The sequence below is a fragment of the Marmota monax genome, unplaced genomic scaffold, assembly GCF_021218885.2.
Source record: "Marmota monax isolate L192 unplaced genomic scaffold, Marmota_monax_Labrador192_F-V1.1 WCK01_AAM20220418_F8-fsc00008, whole genome shotgun sequence".
Lineage (NCBI taxonomy): Eukaryota > Metazoa > Chordata > Mammalia > Rodentia > Sciuridae > Marmota > Marmota monax.
Window position 1 is genome coordinate 24,333,340 of NW_026694432.1, and position 15,079 is coordinate 24,348,418.

The window sequence follows — 15,079 nt, forward strand, 5'->3', positions numbered from 1 at the left end:
GCGGCGGGAGGTGGGCTGTACAGGTGGGGCGCAGAAGAGCTGCTCACCTCCCGCTCTCCCCCAGGTGTGCCCCTGGCTACCAGGGCAACCCCATCCAGCCTGGCGGGAAGTGCAGGCCCACCAGTGAGTATGGCGGCCATGTCCCCGACACCTCCCCCTGCAGCCCAGCCCAAACCCCAGCATCCTCGGGGTCTGCCTGTCCTAACCGTGTCCCACCCCAGCCTGCCCTGCTAACACCCACCTCGTGTCCCCAGACCAGGAGATTGTGCACTGTGATGAGCGGGGCAGCGTGGGGACCGCTGGAGAAGCCTGCCGCTGCAAGGTACGCACGCCACCCCACCCAGGCCGGGGCCTGGCACCTCCGCCGGGCAAGGGAGGAGGAAGCTCCGTCCTCCCCTACCTTGGCCTGTGGAGGCTGATGGGACTGGCAGTCTGGTCTTCCACACCTTGAGAGGTGGCCTGGCCTCCGGCCGCAGCACTGGCTAGGGAGTCAGGCTCCAGCTGTCCTTGGAGCAGGCCTGTGCTGTCGTGTCTGCACTAAGCCCTTGTCCCCACCGCACGGTCAGTCTTCACGCTGAGACGGTGGTGCAGGTGCCATCATCCCTAAGTTACCAGGAGACGGAGGCTCTGAGAAAAGAAGTCACTTGCGATAAGGGTGGGAGAGTCAAGTGTCAGTGGAGAAGAGACTCTGGAGTCAGGCACTCCAGGTCTTTAATACCTTGAGCAGTCATTTCCTGTCCCCTCAGTTCCCTCCAAAGCTGGAGATAGTGTACCTACCTGTGGAGGCACTCAGGTGTAAGTAAGGTGATGACTGGGGAGAAATTAGCCCAGTGCCTGCAACACTCCATAAATTGTAACAGCAGTGATTTTAATCAAATTGTCTGTTTCACATCTAAACTTTTCTGGGAGCCCCCTAGAAGGCAGAGAGAAAAGGGGGAGAGGGTTGCATAAGCTTCTGTTAACCGGAGAGGTATTGTTCAGATAGCGGTGACACAGTCTGTCTTTCGATGACTCTGCTGGGCTTCGGGTCCCATCTAGACTGGGATGATTCAACTGGAAGCTCCAGGCAGCCCCTTCCGTGGGCTGTCCTACAGCTCCCAGCTCTGTGCCTGCAGAACAACGTGGTAGGGCGTCTGTGCAACGAGTGTGCCGACGGCTCCTTCCACCTGAGTGCCCGGAACCCCGACGGCTGCCTCAAGTGCTTCTGCATGGGTGTCAGCCGCCAGTGCACCAGCTCCTCCTGGAGACGCGCCCAGGTAGCCAGCCGCGGGTGGGCGGCCAGCGGGCAGGATGACAGGCCCAGGGCGGTGAACCGAGGACGGGTCTCAGGCCACAGCCCCACTGCGGCCCTTTCTCCTCTCGCAGGTGTTGGGGGCCTCCTCGGAGCCCAGTGACTTCAGCCTGACCGACGCCGCAGGCACCCACACCACCAGCGAGGGCATCTCGTCCCCCATGCCCGGGGAGCTGGCCTTCTCCTCCTTCCACAGCCTCCTGTCTGGACCCTACTTCTGGAGCCTCCCTTCGAGCTTCCGGGGGGACAAGGTGGGCAGGGGTGGGAAGGGAAAAGGAAGCGAGCATCAGAAACAGCACGATCCAGGATTGGGAGCTAGAAGGTCGTGGTGTCTTGGGAGGAGGAGGAGATTCCCCTGCCTGGGAGAGGTGGCTGGGGTGGTGGCGGGGGTTCCGCTGAGCACCCATCTGCCCGTGTCACAGGTGACCTCCTACGGAGGAGAGCTGCGCTTCACAGTGACCCAGCGGCCCCAGCCGGGCTCTGCGCCCCTGCACGGGCAGCCGCTGGTGGTGCTGCAGGGCAACGGCATCGTCCTGGAGCATCACAGTGCCCGGGAGCCCGGCCCCGGCCAGCCCAGCGCCTTCACTGTGCCCTTCTGGGAGGTGAGCCGCCTGCGCGCGGCCCTGCTGGGGCGGGTGGGGACAGGCCCCTGGGAAGTCTGCCGTTAAACAACTTGTCCTTTCCTTGACAGCAAGCCTGGCAGCGGCCTGACGGACAGCCGGCCACACGGGAGCACCTGCTGATGGCGCTGGCAGGCATCGATGCCCTCCTGGTCCGAGCATCCTACACCCAGCAGCCCGCTGAGAGCAGGTGCCTAGGGCCCAGGCAGGAGGACGGGGGCTCAGGAGGGGGCTGTCCTCCAGTTGGTATATCGTGGCGCAGCCCGCCAGCCAGCTCTGCCACTTACAGGCCACGTGGCCTTTCCGTGCCTTGTTCTCTCCGTCTGTCAAACGGAGCTCATACTGACCGCCTCCCTCGCGGGTCTTGGCTCTAGTCAGGGACTGGAGTCGGGTGCATGTGATTCCCACGGTGAGCCCACAGGGAGGGAGGGACCAAGCAGGGATGTGGCTCTGGTCGAGTCTGTCCCTGCCTCCCTGAAGGGAGCTCTGGCAGGTCAGTTGCCCCACAGAGGCCTCGGACTTTGAGTCCTGGCACTGGTCACCTGGGGAGCTGGGGTGTAACCTGGCTGGGCAAGGACGGGTACTTCTCTGGAGAAAGTTGCAGGTGTGAGCCACTCGCCTGGGCCCAGGCAGCTGCTGGGGAAGGAGCCGGGCATCTGGACAGGGCCGCACAGCACTGTGACATTGGAGCACAAACGAGGCCATCAAGTGTAGGACCCCAGGCTTGCCTGGCCCAGAGCAAGTGGCTCACTCAGTGGCCTTGTCGTGCTCAGGATCTCTGGCATCAGCATGGATGTGGCCGTGCCTGAGGACACTGGCCAGGACCCTGCGCTGGAGGTGGAGCACTGTACCTGCCCACCTGGGTACCGGGGCCCGTCCTGCCAGGTGAGCTCCAGGCCAGCACCTGTCCAGCAGCCCCATCCAATGTGCTCCCCCTACCCCCCCAGGCCCCCCCAGCCTCATACCCCTTCCATCTTCCTGTCCCCAGGACTGTGACACAGGCTACACACGCATGCCCAGCGGCCTCTACCTGGGCACCTGTGAACGCTGCAGCTGCCACGGCCACTCGGAAGTCTGTGAGCCTGAGACTGGTGCCTGCCAGGTGAGCTCCGCCCCTTCCTCTCCACCCCAGGAATCTGTGGCCTTCAGGGACCTGGCCTCAACAAGTGCTCTGTCCCTCCAGGGCTGCCAGCACCACACAGTGGGCCCCCGGTGTGAGCAGTGCCAGCCAGGATACTACGGGGATGCCCAGCGGGGCACACCACAGGACTGCCAGCCGTGCCCATGCTATGGAGCCCCTGCTGCTGGCCAGTGCGTCCGGCCCCTGCCCTTCCTGTGTACCACCCCTGCCACACTCCCTCCCTCTGGGTCCTCTTGAGGGGCAGAGGTTAAACCCGTCTTAGGCTCCCCGACCTGTCACTTGGTGGAAGATGCGCTTCACCTTCAGAGCCTCCACCGTATCTGTCGAACGGGGACAGCACCCCACATTAGCCCCTGTGTGACAGCTGAGCAGAATGGTGCTCGTGGAACTCTGAGCATGCGCCCTTCCTCCCTCTCCTCCCTGGGTCCGAGGGAGGGTCCCTGGGGAGAGGAGGCCCTGCTGCCTTCCTCACGGGAAACTTGCCCCATGCTCTCAGGGCTGCCCATACCTGCTTTCTGGACACCGACGGCCACCCGACCTGTGACTCGTGCTCGCCAGGCCACAGCGGGCGCCACTGTGAGAGGTGAGGCAGGGACGGGAAGGTGAAGCTGTGTAGGAGGGGTCTCCTCCGGAGTCCTCAGGTGGGCCCACCGTCCTGTCCAGGAGGAACCAGGGGCCTCCCGCTCTTCCTTGCACGGGCCCCCCGGAGGCAGTCAGCTCCCTTCGCTGGAGCCTCCACCTCCAGCCAGGTGTTCCGAGCCTCGAAGGTCTCGGATGTGCTGGCCTGCAGCTCACCTTCAAGCCCCAGCACCCCTGCCCCACCTGACCTCTCTTCCCAGGAGACCCCTATTGCCGCAGGTCCTGGGGCCAAGGTCCCATCTGGCTGACCCACTGCCTAGAGCACATTCCTGCCCTTTTCCCGTCTGTTTCCCCGTCTGTAAAATGGATGAGTTGGGCTAAATGGTTTCTTCCAGCACCTGGGGGACATGGAGTCCAAACACAGGCGCCCACCCCAGGCCTGGCCCTCTCAGGCTCCCCAGCATTCTGCTCTCTCTGCAGGTGTGCCCCAGGTTACTATGGCAACCCGAGCCAGGGCCAGCCTTGCCGGAGTGAGTAGGGTTGTAGGGTCGGGCTACCCATTCTCCCGGGTGGAGCCAGGGCAGATCCTTTGTTCCCCTGTGACCTGGGTCCGGTGGCTTTACCACTCTGACCTCAGAGATGAACTGGGTGCCTGGTGCGGTTGCATGCTCAGCAGTGGGGCTGGGGGTGCTGGGTGGGCTTGGGGGCTCCAGCTGTGGCTTTCCTCCATCTTAGGAGATGGCCAGCCACCAGAGGGGATAGGCTGTGGCTGTGACCCTCAGGGCAGCATCAGCAGCCAGTGTGATGCTGCTGGTCAGTGCCAGTGCAAGGTCAGTGCCGGGCCTGCACCTCACAGTGGGAGGGACTCCACGGCCCCTGGGGGTGGGGACTGGGGGGGCGGGGGCTGCTGCTGGGAATGAGGAGACCCCCGAGTTCCCGCACACATGCTCCACGCACCCACCCAGGCAAAGGTGGAGGGCCTCACCTGCAGCCGCTGCCGGCCCCACCACTTCCACCTGAGCGCCGGCCACCCGGACGGCTGCCTGCCCTGCTTCTGCATGGGAGTCACCCAGCAGTGTGCCAGTTCTTCCTACACCCGCCACCTGGTAAGAGCCACACAGCCCGCCACTCCCTGCTGCTCCCTGAGGCCAGCCAGGAGCCTGGCGCAGCCAAGTCCCGGCGTCCTGTGAGGACAGCCATCCCTGAGCCCCCAGTACTGCCCATCCCAGGCCCACGCCCAGTGACACTGACCCCCGTCCTAAGACCCTCCCTGTGCCCCCATTATTGCCTATTCCAGCCTGAGCCCTGCATCTCCCCATGCTCCACCCTGATGTGCCCCCACCCCTACGTCTCCCCTGATCTCAGCAGGCCCCATTTCCTGTCCTGATAACCTTTGTCCCTGTCCCCTGTCCCCATATGCCTGCCCTGTACTAGACTGACACCTGATCCTCTCTCTGCCGCCAGATCGACACCCGCTTTGCCCCTGGGGACTTCCAAGGCTTTGCCCTGGTGAACCCTCAGCGGAACAGCCGCCTGACGGGAGGCTTCACCGTGGAGCCCGTGCCCGAGGGCGCCCAGCTCTCCTTCGCCAACTTCGCCCAACTTGGCCATGAGTCCTTCTACTGGCAGCTGCCAGAGGCCTACCAGGGCGACAAGGTGGGCCCCGTGGGGGGCTGCAGACCCTCCCCGAGCACCTGGGTCCACGGGGACTCAGACACACTTTACCCCGGGGGAGTCTTGGTGGGCGGCCACCACATCGTGGTTCAGTGTGTGACCTTGGGGGTGAACCTCAGCTCTGCCATCTACTGGCAGGACACCTCCTCATAGCCCTCAACTCCGGGTGGCTGGAGGATTGGAGACCGTGCCTGGCACACTGTGTGTTCAGCTGTTAACAGTGATGAGCTTTTGTGCAGTTTCCAGCAAACAGGCTCCAGGCCAGGCCCTTGAGACACAGGGACAAATGGGACACAATTTCCGTTTCATTCACTTACTCCCTCTAAATTCACTTGTCTACCCCGCAGGCTCCGTGCTGGGTGTTGGGTGCAGTAATTTTATTATGGGGCATATTTATCCAGTGCTTCCTGTATGTTAGGCATCGTCCCAAGCAGTTTCGCGTTTCATAAGTCACAACTGTATGAGCCAGGTAGTCCCACTGCCCCATTTCCTACATGAGGAAACAAACTCAAGAGAGACTGGGGAACTTCTCTAAAGTCCCACAGCTCCTAGGTGGCAGTGGCAGGATTCAAACTCAGATTGCCCTTAAAGTGCTACACTAGCCGGGTGTGGTGGTATACACCTGTAACCTTGGCAGTTCAGGAGGCTGGGGTGCAAGGATTGAAATCCTTGGGGTCAGGGCACTGCTGAAATATCAAGGCCAGCCTTGGCAACATAACAAGGCCCTAAGCAACTTGATCTCAAATATGTGTGTGTATATATAGGAGCTGTCTCGAAGTATATATATATGGCCAGGTGCGGTGGCACATGCCTTTTATCCCAGCAACTCGAGAGGTTGAAACAGGAGGATCTCAGTTCAAAGCCAGCCTCAGCAAAAGCAAGGCACTAAGCAACTCAGGGAGACCCTGTCTCTAACTAAAATACAAGAAAAAATGGCTGGGGATGTGGCTGAGTGGTCGAGTGCCCCTGAGTTCAGTCCCTGGTACCAAAAAAAAAACCCAAAACAAAACCCAAACTAGCTAGGCTGGGATGACTGTCTTTATCGCTCTGAAGGGGGTCCAGGGACGGTGGTGTGGGATGGTGATGGGGACAGGGGTCTAGGGTGGACACCGGGGCAGCCTTCCCTGGTGTTCCTGGAGCTGTCTGCCATCCTGGGGACCCAAAGGAAGTGGGGCTTGACACAGGAGTCCCCTGCTGACCTGTGCTCCAGCAGCTGCCCCCAGGGTCACTTAGGAGGGGAAGCTCTGTCCTGTTCCATGAGCAGAGCCAAGTCCCCTGCCCATGCACAGCTGGCTACCTTCAGTCCCTCTCCTTCCTCGGTCCCTTCTCTCCTGGCCTCCCTGTGCCCTGTCCTGCTGCTCTGACCGCTCTCTGTCTCCTTCCTGCGGTTCTCATGCCCCACAGAGGGAGGCATACTTGGCGCGGATGCGCTGGGCTCACCAGGTAGGCCCTCGCTGTGGGAGGTGTGAGGCCGGTGTGACAGGCATGGCGTGTTCCTGGGTGCCCTCGCCCTGCGTGTGGAGATGCCCCGTGCCCAAGACAGTGTGGGTCTGCATGAGCTCAGGCCGTTCCCACGGCCCCGGGGTCAGGGCACTGCTGTGTCCGGCCCCTCGCTGCTGCCCAGGGGCATGTGCCTCTGGCTGCCTCCCTGGCTGTGTCATCTGATCCTGGTGCCAACCACCTGAGGTCAGGACAGTGATCGAGGTGGCAGGGAAACTAACTTGACGCTAATCCTTGTGACCATACCTGGTCCCCCAGCTTTCCCTGGCATTGCCCCCAGGCAACCACTAACACCCCCAGGTGCACATGCCCATCTAGCACCTGGGGTAACCCGTGTGCCAACCCAAACAGGGGAGCATGCACCTTTCTTCCCAGTCATTGTGGCCCCTCTGGCCACCGGGTCCTGGGAGCACATCCTTCCCAGGGCTCCAGCTCTGGGAGCCTGAGGGACTGAGCTGGCCTGTGACCTCCACCCCGTCAGAACCGCACGTCCCTCTCAGAGGAGCAGTGGCGGGCAGCCATGACATCTGGGAGGATCCCGGGACCCCCAGAGGGCAGGGGCCAGGTCCAGCGGGCACCACAGGTAACCCAGGCCTGGCTGGGCCAGGCTTGTCGGGCCCCAGGGAATAGCCTTTGACTGAGACCCTGGTCTTCCCGGGTCATTTTTCCCCATACCCATCTGGGCCCCTCCTGGTGCCCAGTCCATTCCTGAGTTCTAGAAACATTCCAGAGCCACAACATGGTGTGGGTTGGTGCCGTGAGCCCCCGTGGAGGGTCAGGCCTGAGGGGCAGCATCCCCTGCCCAGATGCCCGGGTGGCCTCCAGCACTTCTGGTCTTGGTGGCAGAGAGCTGTCTGCCCGCCTCTTGATGGGCACCCTCTGGAGGGCTTATCCCCAACAGGGGCAGCCTGTAGTCAGTTGGCCCATCCCAGGATGTGCCCACCTGGCTCCTGAGGACCAGAGGGTTCTGTCGGAGCAGCGGGCATTGGCCTTTGTGCACGGAAGTGGGGGGGGGCTGGCAGAGCCTCCCTCACGGGCATCGTCTCTGTCTCTGCTCCTTTCCTCCGTCCCTCCTCTCCCGGTGCCCCAGGTGGACGAGGCCCAGAGGCGGATGGACGCTGAGATCTGGCAGCTCCTTGCCAACTTTGCCGCCCTTGACCACTCCCCTCACCGGGGGCTGCCCCCTCGCCCCCAGCCTGCCCTGCGAGCAGCTCCCGGGTCCCACTCCTCCTCGCCCTCCTCCTCCTCGCCCTCCTCCTCCTCCTCCTCCTCCTTTACTGCCCTGTCTTCCCCAGTGAGCTCTCAGGTATGTGCAAGGCGACCCCCAGGGGACCCCACCCTGACTCCGGCTGCTTTGAACCAGCTTCATAATCTCTCCGCTGCCTGGGCCGACATTTCTGTCCAGTTTCCCTTTAGGTTGATCACACGCCCCTTAGTGATGCTGTGGTACATCTTTAAATGTGCGTGAAAGGGCACTTCATTCTTCAGTGTTTCCCTACAGGCTGCTTAAATCTTGGGGTCAGGCTTGGGGAGATGCTGACCCCGGCCACACTTAGAGCAGCTGGGGTGCCCGGGTCCAGAGCGGGAGGCAAGTTCCTCGGAGAAAGGGGTCAGCACCCGAGCTTGGGGCGGGCTGGTCCTGCCCCCTGCCCCGCTGTGGCCCGCAGGCCCCGGCCCCTGCCCGCGCCCTCACCGCCCGCCCTTCTGTCCTAGTTCTCTCTCTCCCACGAAGGCTTCTCTCTGTTTCCTGGAAGTCTCTGGTATTGGCAGCTGCCCCGAGCCTTCCTGGGGGACAAGGTAACGAGGAATCGGGAGGGTCACAGGGGGGCAGAGAATCCTAAAATGTCAGAGGGTCCTTTGTTAGAGCCCTCTGTGGCTCGGATCGGGGGACTGAGGCCTTCAGCGGGAAGGGGACTTCCCTGGGGCTTGGCCCTGGCCCCTCCGGCTGTCTCACCTGCAAGGGCTTCTCAAGCCCTGCTGAGCTCCCTTGACCCTGTGTCCAGCTGCTGTTCTTGGTAGTGCCTCTTGATAGGGCATTCCTTCATTCCAAAAGCATTAAGTACTTACTGCCGCCAGGCACGCACCCCTGTGTCCCAGCCACTCTCCAGAGACTGAGGCAGGAGATCATGAGTTCAAAGCCAGCCTCAGCAACTTAGAGAGGCCCAAAGCAACTCAGACCCGATGTCTCTAAACAAAAGTGAAAAGGGCTGGGGATGTGGCCCCGTGGCTAAGTGCCCCTGGGTTAAATCCCTGGTACACAGACACAAAAAGTGCTTACTGCGTGCTGTGTCATGTACCAGCAGAAGGGGCCTGTCCTCCCAAAGCTCGCCCCTGGTCTGATGGTCATTCCTGTCATTGTCCCTGTTGTTATTGTCATCATCAGCCTGGGTTTCACTTGAGTGCTGGCGTTGCTATTGCTTCTGCCTGGTTCCCAAAGCTATGTAGGGGCCTCTTCAGCGTCTACATAAGATGGGATGAGTTAACATTCAGAGACACCCCAAGACCACCAGGGCAAGGGGTGCAGGTGTAGGGGCATCTCCTGGAGCCAGGGTGGAGGTGAGGGCAAGTGGTTGAGCGTGGTGTGCGTCCTCCGCACCGTGCCAAGCACGTCATTTTACGTGTCCAGAATTGCTTAGTCCCCATGATGCCTCTCAGTATTAGTTTTACTCCTGTTTCCATTTGAGGAAAGTGGGGCTCAGAGAAGTTAAGTGACTTGCCCAAGAACGTACAGCCAGCAGAGCTGCAGTTAGAGCCTAGGTCTTGCAGGCTGCAGAGGCCTCCCCCTCAGTCACTGTGCCGCCATGTGCACCCACTACTTGCTAGAAAGTTGGTCCTAGGTGTGGCTGTGATCTTGCTGGCATCCAAAGTCAATAGGAGACTAGGGGCTTCTGTTGTTGTTTGGGTCTGTCCCTGCCTCCCTAACCACACCCCGGGCTTGCAGAGAGCAGCCCCAGGGCCTGTGGAGCCCAGGGCCTGGCAGGTAGTCAGCAGGTGATTGGGTAGTGCTCACCACTGAATGAACACGCAGGTCAGCCGGTGGGGTGGGCATCACGGGGTGGTATTGAGCTGTCAGCTCAATACTCGGTGGCTGAAGAGAGAGAGGAAAGTCTAGTGGGGCGAGCTGGAGCCTCGGCTACTCTCATGCAAACCCAAAACTCTTCCCCTCCTGCCAGTAGAAAACCCAAGTCCATCAGGCTTGTCTGCAACAAACCATCTATTGGCTCATTAAACTGCAGAATCCCAGGGCATCTAGCATCAGGCGTGGCTGGATCCAGGGGCTCAGCAGAGCTTTGGCTCAGTTGGTGCCATTTTCCAGCTTCTTGTCTGACTAGAGAAGGGAGTCTCTGTCTGTCCAGAAGAAGGAGCAGTGCCAGGTTCCCTTGTCCATCCAGGGTGGGAGTGGGGAGTGGTGGGCTGTGCAGATTGGCCAGGACTGGAGGAGTAGGGCCAGGCCCCTGGAATAGAGGAGGGCTCTTGCGTGTAGAGGAAGCATCGTTCCTTAAAGAGCCCCATGTGGCTTGCAGCCAGAGGAGGGTGGATTCTGGGCAGAGGAAACTTCACCGACGCAGGAGGCGAGGCCTCTGAGGGCACCCTTAGCCTCTGCCCACCCTCGACTGAGAACTTTTGAAGCTTTGAGACTTCCCGTGGTGGTCACTGCCGTTACCTTGTCCCCTTTGGGGGAAATTCCTGTAAATGAAAAGGGGCGTGAAGCTCGTTGACGGGACCTTCAGGCAGCGGGGAACTTGGAGGGAAGCCACTCTGCGTCCTTCCGTGTGTGAGGCTGGGAGGGACAGAGAGATGGCCTGTTCCCCAAGCAGCTGCAGGCCACGCACTGGCCTCCTAGGGAGGGGAGGTGCAGCACGGTGGGCAGGCCTCCTGGGGCCCGACCTTCCCTGTGTGGTCAAAGCCCACTCCCGGGAGGGCAGGGCAGCCTGTGACGGGAACTTGCCTCTCTGCAGGTGGCGGCCTACGGCGGGCGGCTGCGGTACACCCTCTCCTACAGGGCAGGCCCACAGGGCAGCCCGCTCTCTGACCCCGACGTCCAGATCACGGTGAGCGCTGGACTCCTCGGTGGGCAGGTGGAAGCCACCCACCTTCCAGGTGTCCGTTCTTCAGCCCTGGGGGTTAGGCTCAGGGCCCCCACTGCCTGGGTGGACAGCACCCGCTGGGCATGGGGGACAGCAGACGGGGGTGGGCGCTGGAGCTTCAGAGAGCAGAGCACAAGAGGCCGAGTGGCGTGGAGGGTGTGAGACGGGTGGCGGTCCCTTGAGAGCCACTCAACTCCCCTCCTGACCCCCCCGCGTCTCTCCAGGGCAACAACATCATGCTGGTGGCCACCCAGCCGGCTCTGCAGGGACCAGAGGGGAAGAGCTATGAGATCGTCTTCCGAGAGGTGAGGGGCCCTTGGCCTTGGCACTGGACCTGACCCTACCCCACCCTCCGCTCTGATTTGGAGACTGGCATTGACATCGCTGCCCCTGCCCCTCACCCCCGCCCTCCCTCACAGCCCTGGGTCAGTGCCTAGAAGGGGGGACGGGCAGAGCCCGGTGTCCTCACCCACTCTTGCTGCCCCCACCTAGGAATTCTGGCGCCGGCCCGACGGGCAGCCGGCCACCCGTGAGCACCTGCTGATGGCGCTGGCCGACCTGGACGAGCTCCTGGTCCGGGCCACGTTCTCCTCGGTGCCGCTGGCGGCCAGCATCAGTGCCGTCAGCATGGAGGTCACCCAGCCGGGGCCCTCCGCCGGACCCCGGGCCCTGGAGGTGGAGGAGTGCCGCTGTCCCCCAGGCTACGTGGGCCTGTCCTGCCAGGTGAGTGTGTGGATGACCAGCCGCCCTGCACCTGACGGCATCAGCAAGCTGTCCGTGGCCTTGCCGTAGCCGTGACTGCTGCCGTAGCTAGGGGTCCCCTGCACCGCATCCTCTCGGTGCCGAGGTCCAGGCGGTCACCCCCTTCACAGGTAAGAGAGGACGGTGACGTCCGTGGTCCACCCTGGGACACGGAGCCAGCATGTGGCAGAAGCCAGTCTGAGCCCAGGTCTAGGGACTCCAGAGACCAGTCTGTCCTAACACTGGCGCGGAGGCCGGTGGACAAGAGGGGAAGGAGCAGGCCCCCCCCAGCCAGCAGCTGTGCTTCCTGTTTCTCAGTTTTCAAGTCTAAGGCGCTTTGCAGGAGGAGCCTGGGAATGAATGTCCTGGGGGCGGCTTCTGCACCCCAGTGGGGGGAGCTGCCCCGCGAATCCCTCTGGAGTACAGGGAGGGCGGGCCTGGGGGCTTTGTGGGAGGGACAGGGAAGAGGGTCTTTCCACACCTGTGCCGACCAGTTTCCGCTGTATACCAACGTCCCCAGCGCTGTGCGTGGCGTCCCTCACATTGTTTAATGAGTGTAACGTCATCGTGTGGACCTTCAAGGGTCTGTTCCCATCTAGGGCTCTCCAACCTGCTTTTCCCACTTTGGGGTGAAGTTCTTCAGTAAAAACCTTTCCCACCAGAAGAAAATCCAGGAACAGAGTCCTGGGGTGGAGAAGGCGTCCCATTAGGGACAAACACGGTCCCACAGTGCTCAGATGGGCAGGGGTACCAGGCAGGGTGGGCAGACACTGTCCCTGCTTTGGAGCGGCAGGAGAGTCAAGAGGAGATGGGGGCAGAGGGCTGCTGAGAGGGGACGTGGGAGGAGGCTGGGCTCCAAGAGCCAGCAGGGTCTCGACCCTGGAGGGGGCAGATGGGAGGGAGGTGTGGGTCTGTTGGCTCCAGGTGGGATCCTGTTGGTAACAGAGACCCAACTTGCTCTGTCCCCAGGACTGCGCCCCTGGCTACACGCGCACAGGGAGCGGCCTCTACCTCGGCCACTGTGAGCTGTGTGAATGCAACGGCCACTCAGACCTGTGCCACCCAGAGACCGGGGCCTGCTCGGTGAGATGCTAGCAAGGCCAGGGGTGGCGGGGGCCGCTGGCTGGGCCTGGGGCCGTCCTAGGGTGCGTGTGGGTGGGAGGGGGAATTTGGAAAGGTAGGCCTGGATCCAGGGACACGGTCACAGGGTATGGCCTGTGGCCAAGCACGTGGGTCAGCCGGCAAGGTCACCGAGGGGCTGTGGATGTGGCGGGCAGGATAGAGCTATGGGGTAACATGCTCCTTTATAAAGAGATCTTGGGCTCTTATTTTATCTTATTCCTTATCACCGAGTGACGTGTTCTCCGTAGAAGTCAGACTACAAAGGCTTTTTTTTTTTTTTCCTTAAATGCAGGTTTTTTTGTTTTGTTTTTGGCAGTGCTGGGGATGGACTCAGGGCCTCTGGTCTGCTGGGCAAGCGCCCACCACGGAGCCACCCCCCCAGCCCAGCCCATAGAGAGAAAGCAAAAGGATAGTTAAGAGCCCCTCCACCCACCACCTGGGGGAATCGCTGTCAGCACTGGAGTGAGATGCTGTCTTGCTCCTTTCCTGGGCAAATATTAACATTTGTGTGTGTGTGTGCGTGTGTGTGCATGTGTGCATGTGTGTGTGCGTGTGTGCGTGTGTGTGCGTTTGTGTATGTGTGTGTGTGGTTCTGGGATTGAAGCCAGAGCCTCACACATACTAGGTAAGTGCTCTACCACCAAGCTGCTTCCCCGGCCCTGAATATTCACACTTTTTTCTTTTTTTTTTTTTGGTACCAGGGATTGAACCCAGGGTCGCTGAGCCACACCCCAGCCCTTTATATCCCAGTTTTTATTTCGAGGCAGGGTCTCCCTAAGTTGCTTAGGGCCTTGCTAAGGTGCTGAGGCTGGCCTTGAACTTGCCTTCCTCCCACCTCAGCCTCCCAATCAGCTGGGATTATAGGTGTGCACCACCACACCCAGCAATATTCATGCTTTTTAATATTCTTCATTCTGCAAATACACATGGGATCGTGTTTAATAATTGAATGTTTTCTTGTAGTAATTCCTGAATATCTTTCCATAATGTAACTTTTTGTAATACTTGGCTTTTCAGGGCAGTGTGTGTGTATGGCTCTCCTGGGTACCTGACCAGGGGCCAGCTGGTTGATAGAGCCATGAGCTAAAAACACAGATCAAAGAACATACTATGTTAATCCAACACACATGCGTCTCTTTGGAGGAGCATACGTAGCCCGCACGTTGTCACGTTGAAGCATGTGTTTTCAAAGTTCTATCCCCCAGATACCCAGGTGTACACCTTTGCTTTCTTTTGAGATCGTAGGTCTTTAGGGAGAAGAATATATGAAATAAAATCTACACCGTCCTTTTTGATAGCTGTCTGTGAGGATTTAGTGTTTAATGGATCCAGTTCCCCGCTTTGGGATGTTTAGGGTGTTGTAACACCTCGGAGTTGAATGACTGTCCCTGTAATGAAACTGTGCCCTTCCGTGATTTTCGTAAGATAAGTTCACAAACTTGGACTTTCTGGACAGAGGGATTGCAGAAGTGCGAGGCTCAGGGTAAATGCCACCTGGCGGCTGGTGTCTGACACCCTTGTCCCTGCAGCAATGCCAACACAACGCTGCCGGGGAGTTCTGCGAGCTGTGTGCACCTGGCTACTACGGAGACGCCACGGCCGGAACGCCCGAGGACTGCCATCCCTGTGCCTGCCCGCTGACCAACCCGGAGAACATGTGGGTGCCCCTACTCGAGGCCCAGGACCAGTCCCTCTGTGGAGCGGAGGGCGCTGCCTTGGCTTTCGGGACAGGAGTGGAGGGAGCAGCATGGGGACTGGACTTCCTTCCAACGGCCTGACCTCTGCTTCTCATCCCCAGGTTCTCCCGCACCTGTGAGAGCCTGGGAGCCGGTGGCTACCGCTGCACAGCCTGTGAGCCCGGCTACACCGGACAGTACTGCGAGCAGTAAGTTTGCAACGAGAGATACAGGGAAGGAGCAAATGGTAGATTCCTGGGTGAGAGCCCTAGACAGAGTCCTGTGCCTTCCCTGCCCCAAACCCTTCTAGGACTTACATTGCCCTTGGGACAGGCCCACACCTCTTAGGACCCACATGCTTTTTTTCTGACACCCAACTTCCCACGCTAGCTGGACAGAGTTTTTCTGAATTCTTGCTGTTCGGCTCTTGCATACGCTGTTCCTTCTGCACGGAATGGTTGTTGCCCCTAAACCCTCCCCTTCCTGGTTAACTTCCTCTTAGCTTCATTCCCTCATTCAACACGTTTTTATTGAGCATCTCCTGTGGGCCATGTATACACAGAGCTGTTGGAGATAAAGTAGTAAGCCAAGGGGAGTCCATCTCGGCCCTTTCAGAGTCTGCCACCTGGAATAGGAAGGGAGGGAAA

The 15,079-nt window shown here is 60.4% G+C and overlaps 1 protein-coding gene across 12 annotated transcripts in view; it reads left to right on the forward strand.

Annotated features, from left to right (window-relative positions):
- Hspg2 (heparan sulfate proteoglycan 2) overlaps positions 1 to 15,079 on the forward strand; it is a 90,248-nt gene that overhangs the window by 45,509 nt on the left and 29,660 nt on the right. For 4 of the 12 annotated variants that reach the window (XM_046468635.2, XM_046468637.2, XM_046468636.2 and 1 more), the window contains 24 exons: positions 65 to 123; positions 255 to 322; positions 1,095 to 1,256; positions 1,366 to 1,542; positions 1,714 to 1,893; positions 1,983 to 2,101; positions 2,685 to 2,796; positions 2,900 to 3,013; positions 3,095 to 3,222; positions 3,549 to 3,635; positions 4,112 to 4,161; positions 4,367 to 4,461; positions 4,597 to 4,737; positions 5,096 to 5,287; positions 6,710 to 6,748; positions 7,287 to 7,388; positions 7,896 to 8,111; positions 8,519 to 8,602; positions 10,765 to 10,857; positions 11,118 to 11,198; positions 11,386 to 11,616; positions 12,604 to 12,717; positions 14,286 to 14,413; positions 14,555 to 14,641. In XM_046468635.2, coding sequence (XP_046324591.1) covers positions 65 to 123; positions 255 to 322; positions 1,095 to 1,256; positions 1,366 to 1,542; positions 1,714 to 1,893; positions 1,983 to 2,101; positions 2,685 to 2,796; positions 2,900 to 3,013; positions 3,095 to 3,222; positions 3,549 to 3,635; positions 4,112 to 4,161; positions 4,367 to 4,461; positions 4,597 to 4,737; positions 5,096 to 5,287; positions 6,710 to 6,748; positions 7,287 to 7,388; positions 7,896 to 8,111; positions 8,519 to 8,602; positions 10,765 to 10,857; positions 11,118 to 11,198; positions 11,386 to 11,616; positions 12,604 to 12,717; positions 14,286 to 14,413; positions 14,555 to 14,641 — 2,859 coding nt within the window. The remainder of the gene's footprint in view (positions 1 to 64; positions 124 to 254; positions 323 to 1,094; positions 1,257 to 1,365; positions 1,543 to 1,713; positions 1,894 to 1,982; positions 2,102 to 2,684; positions 2,797 to 2,899; positions 3,014 to 3,094; positions 3,223 to 3,548; positions 3,636 to 4,111; positions 4,162 to 4,366; positions 4,462 to 4,596; positions 4,738 to 5,095; positions 5,288 to 6,709; positions 6,749 to 7,286; positions 7,389 to 7,895; positions 8,112 to 8,518; positions 8,603 to 10,764; positions 10,858 to 11,117; positions 11,199 to 11,385; positions 11,617 to 12,603; positions 12,718 to 14,285; positions 14,414 to 14,554; positions 14,642 to 15,079) is intronic. The other 8 variants (XM_046468646.2, XM_046468649.2, XM_046468647.2 and 5 more) reach the window with 5 other exon arrangements.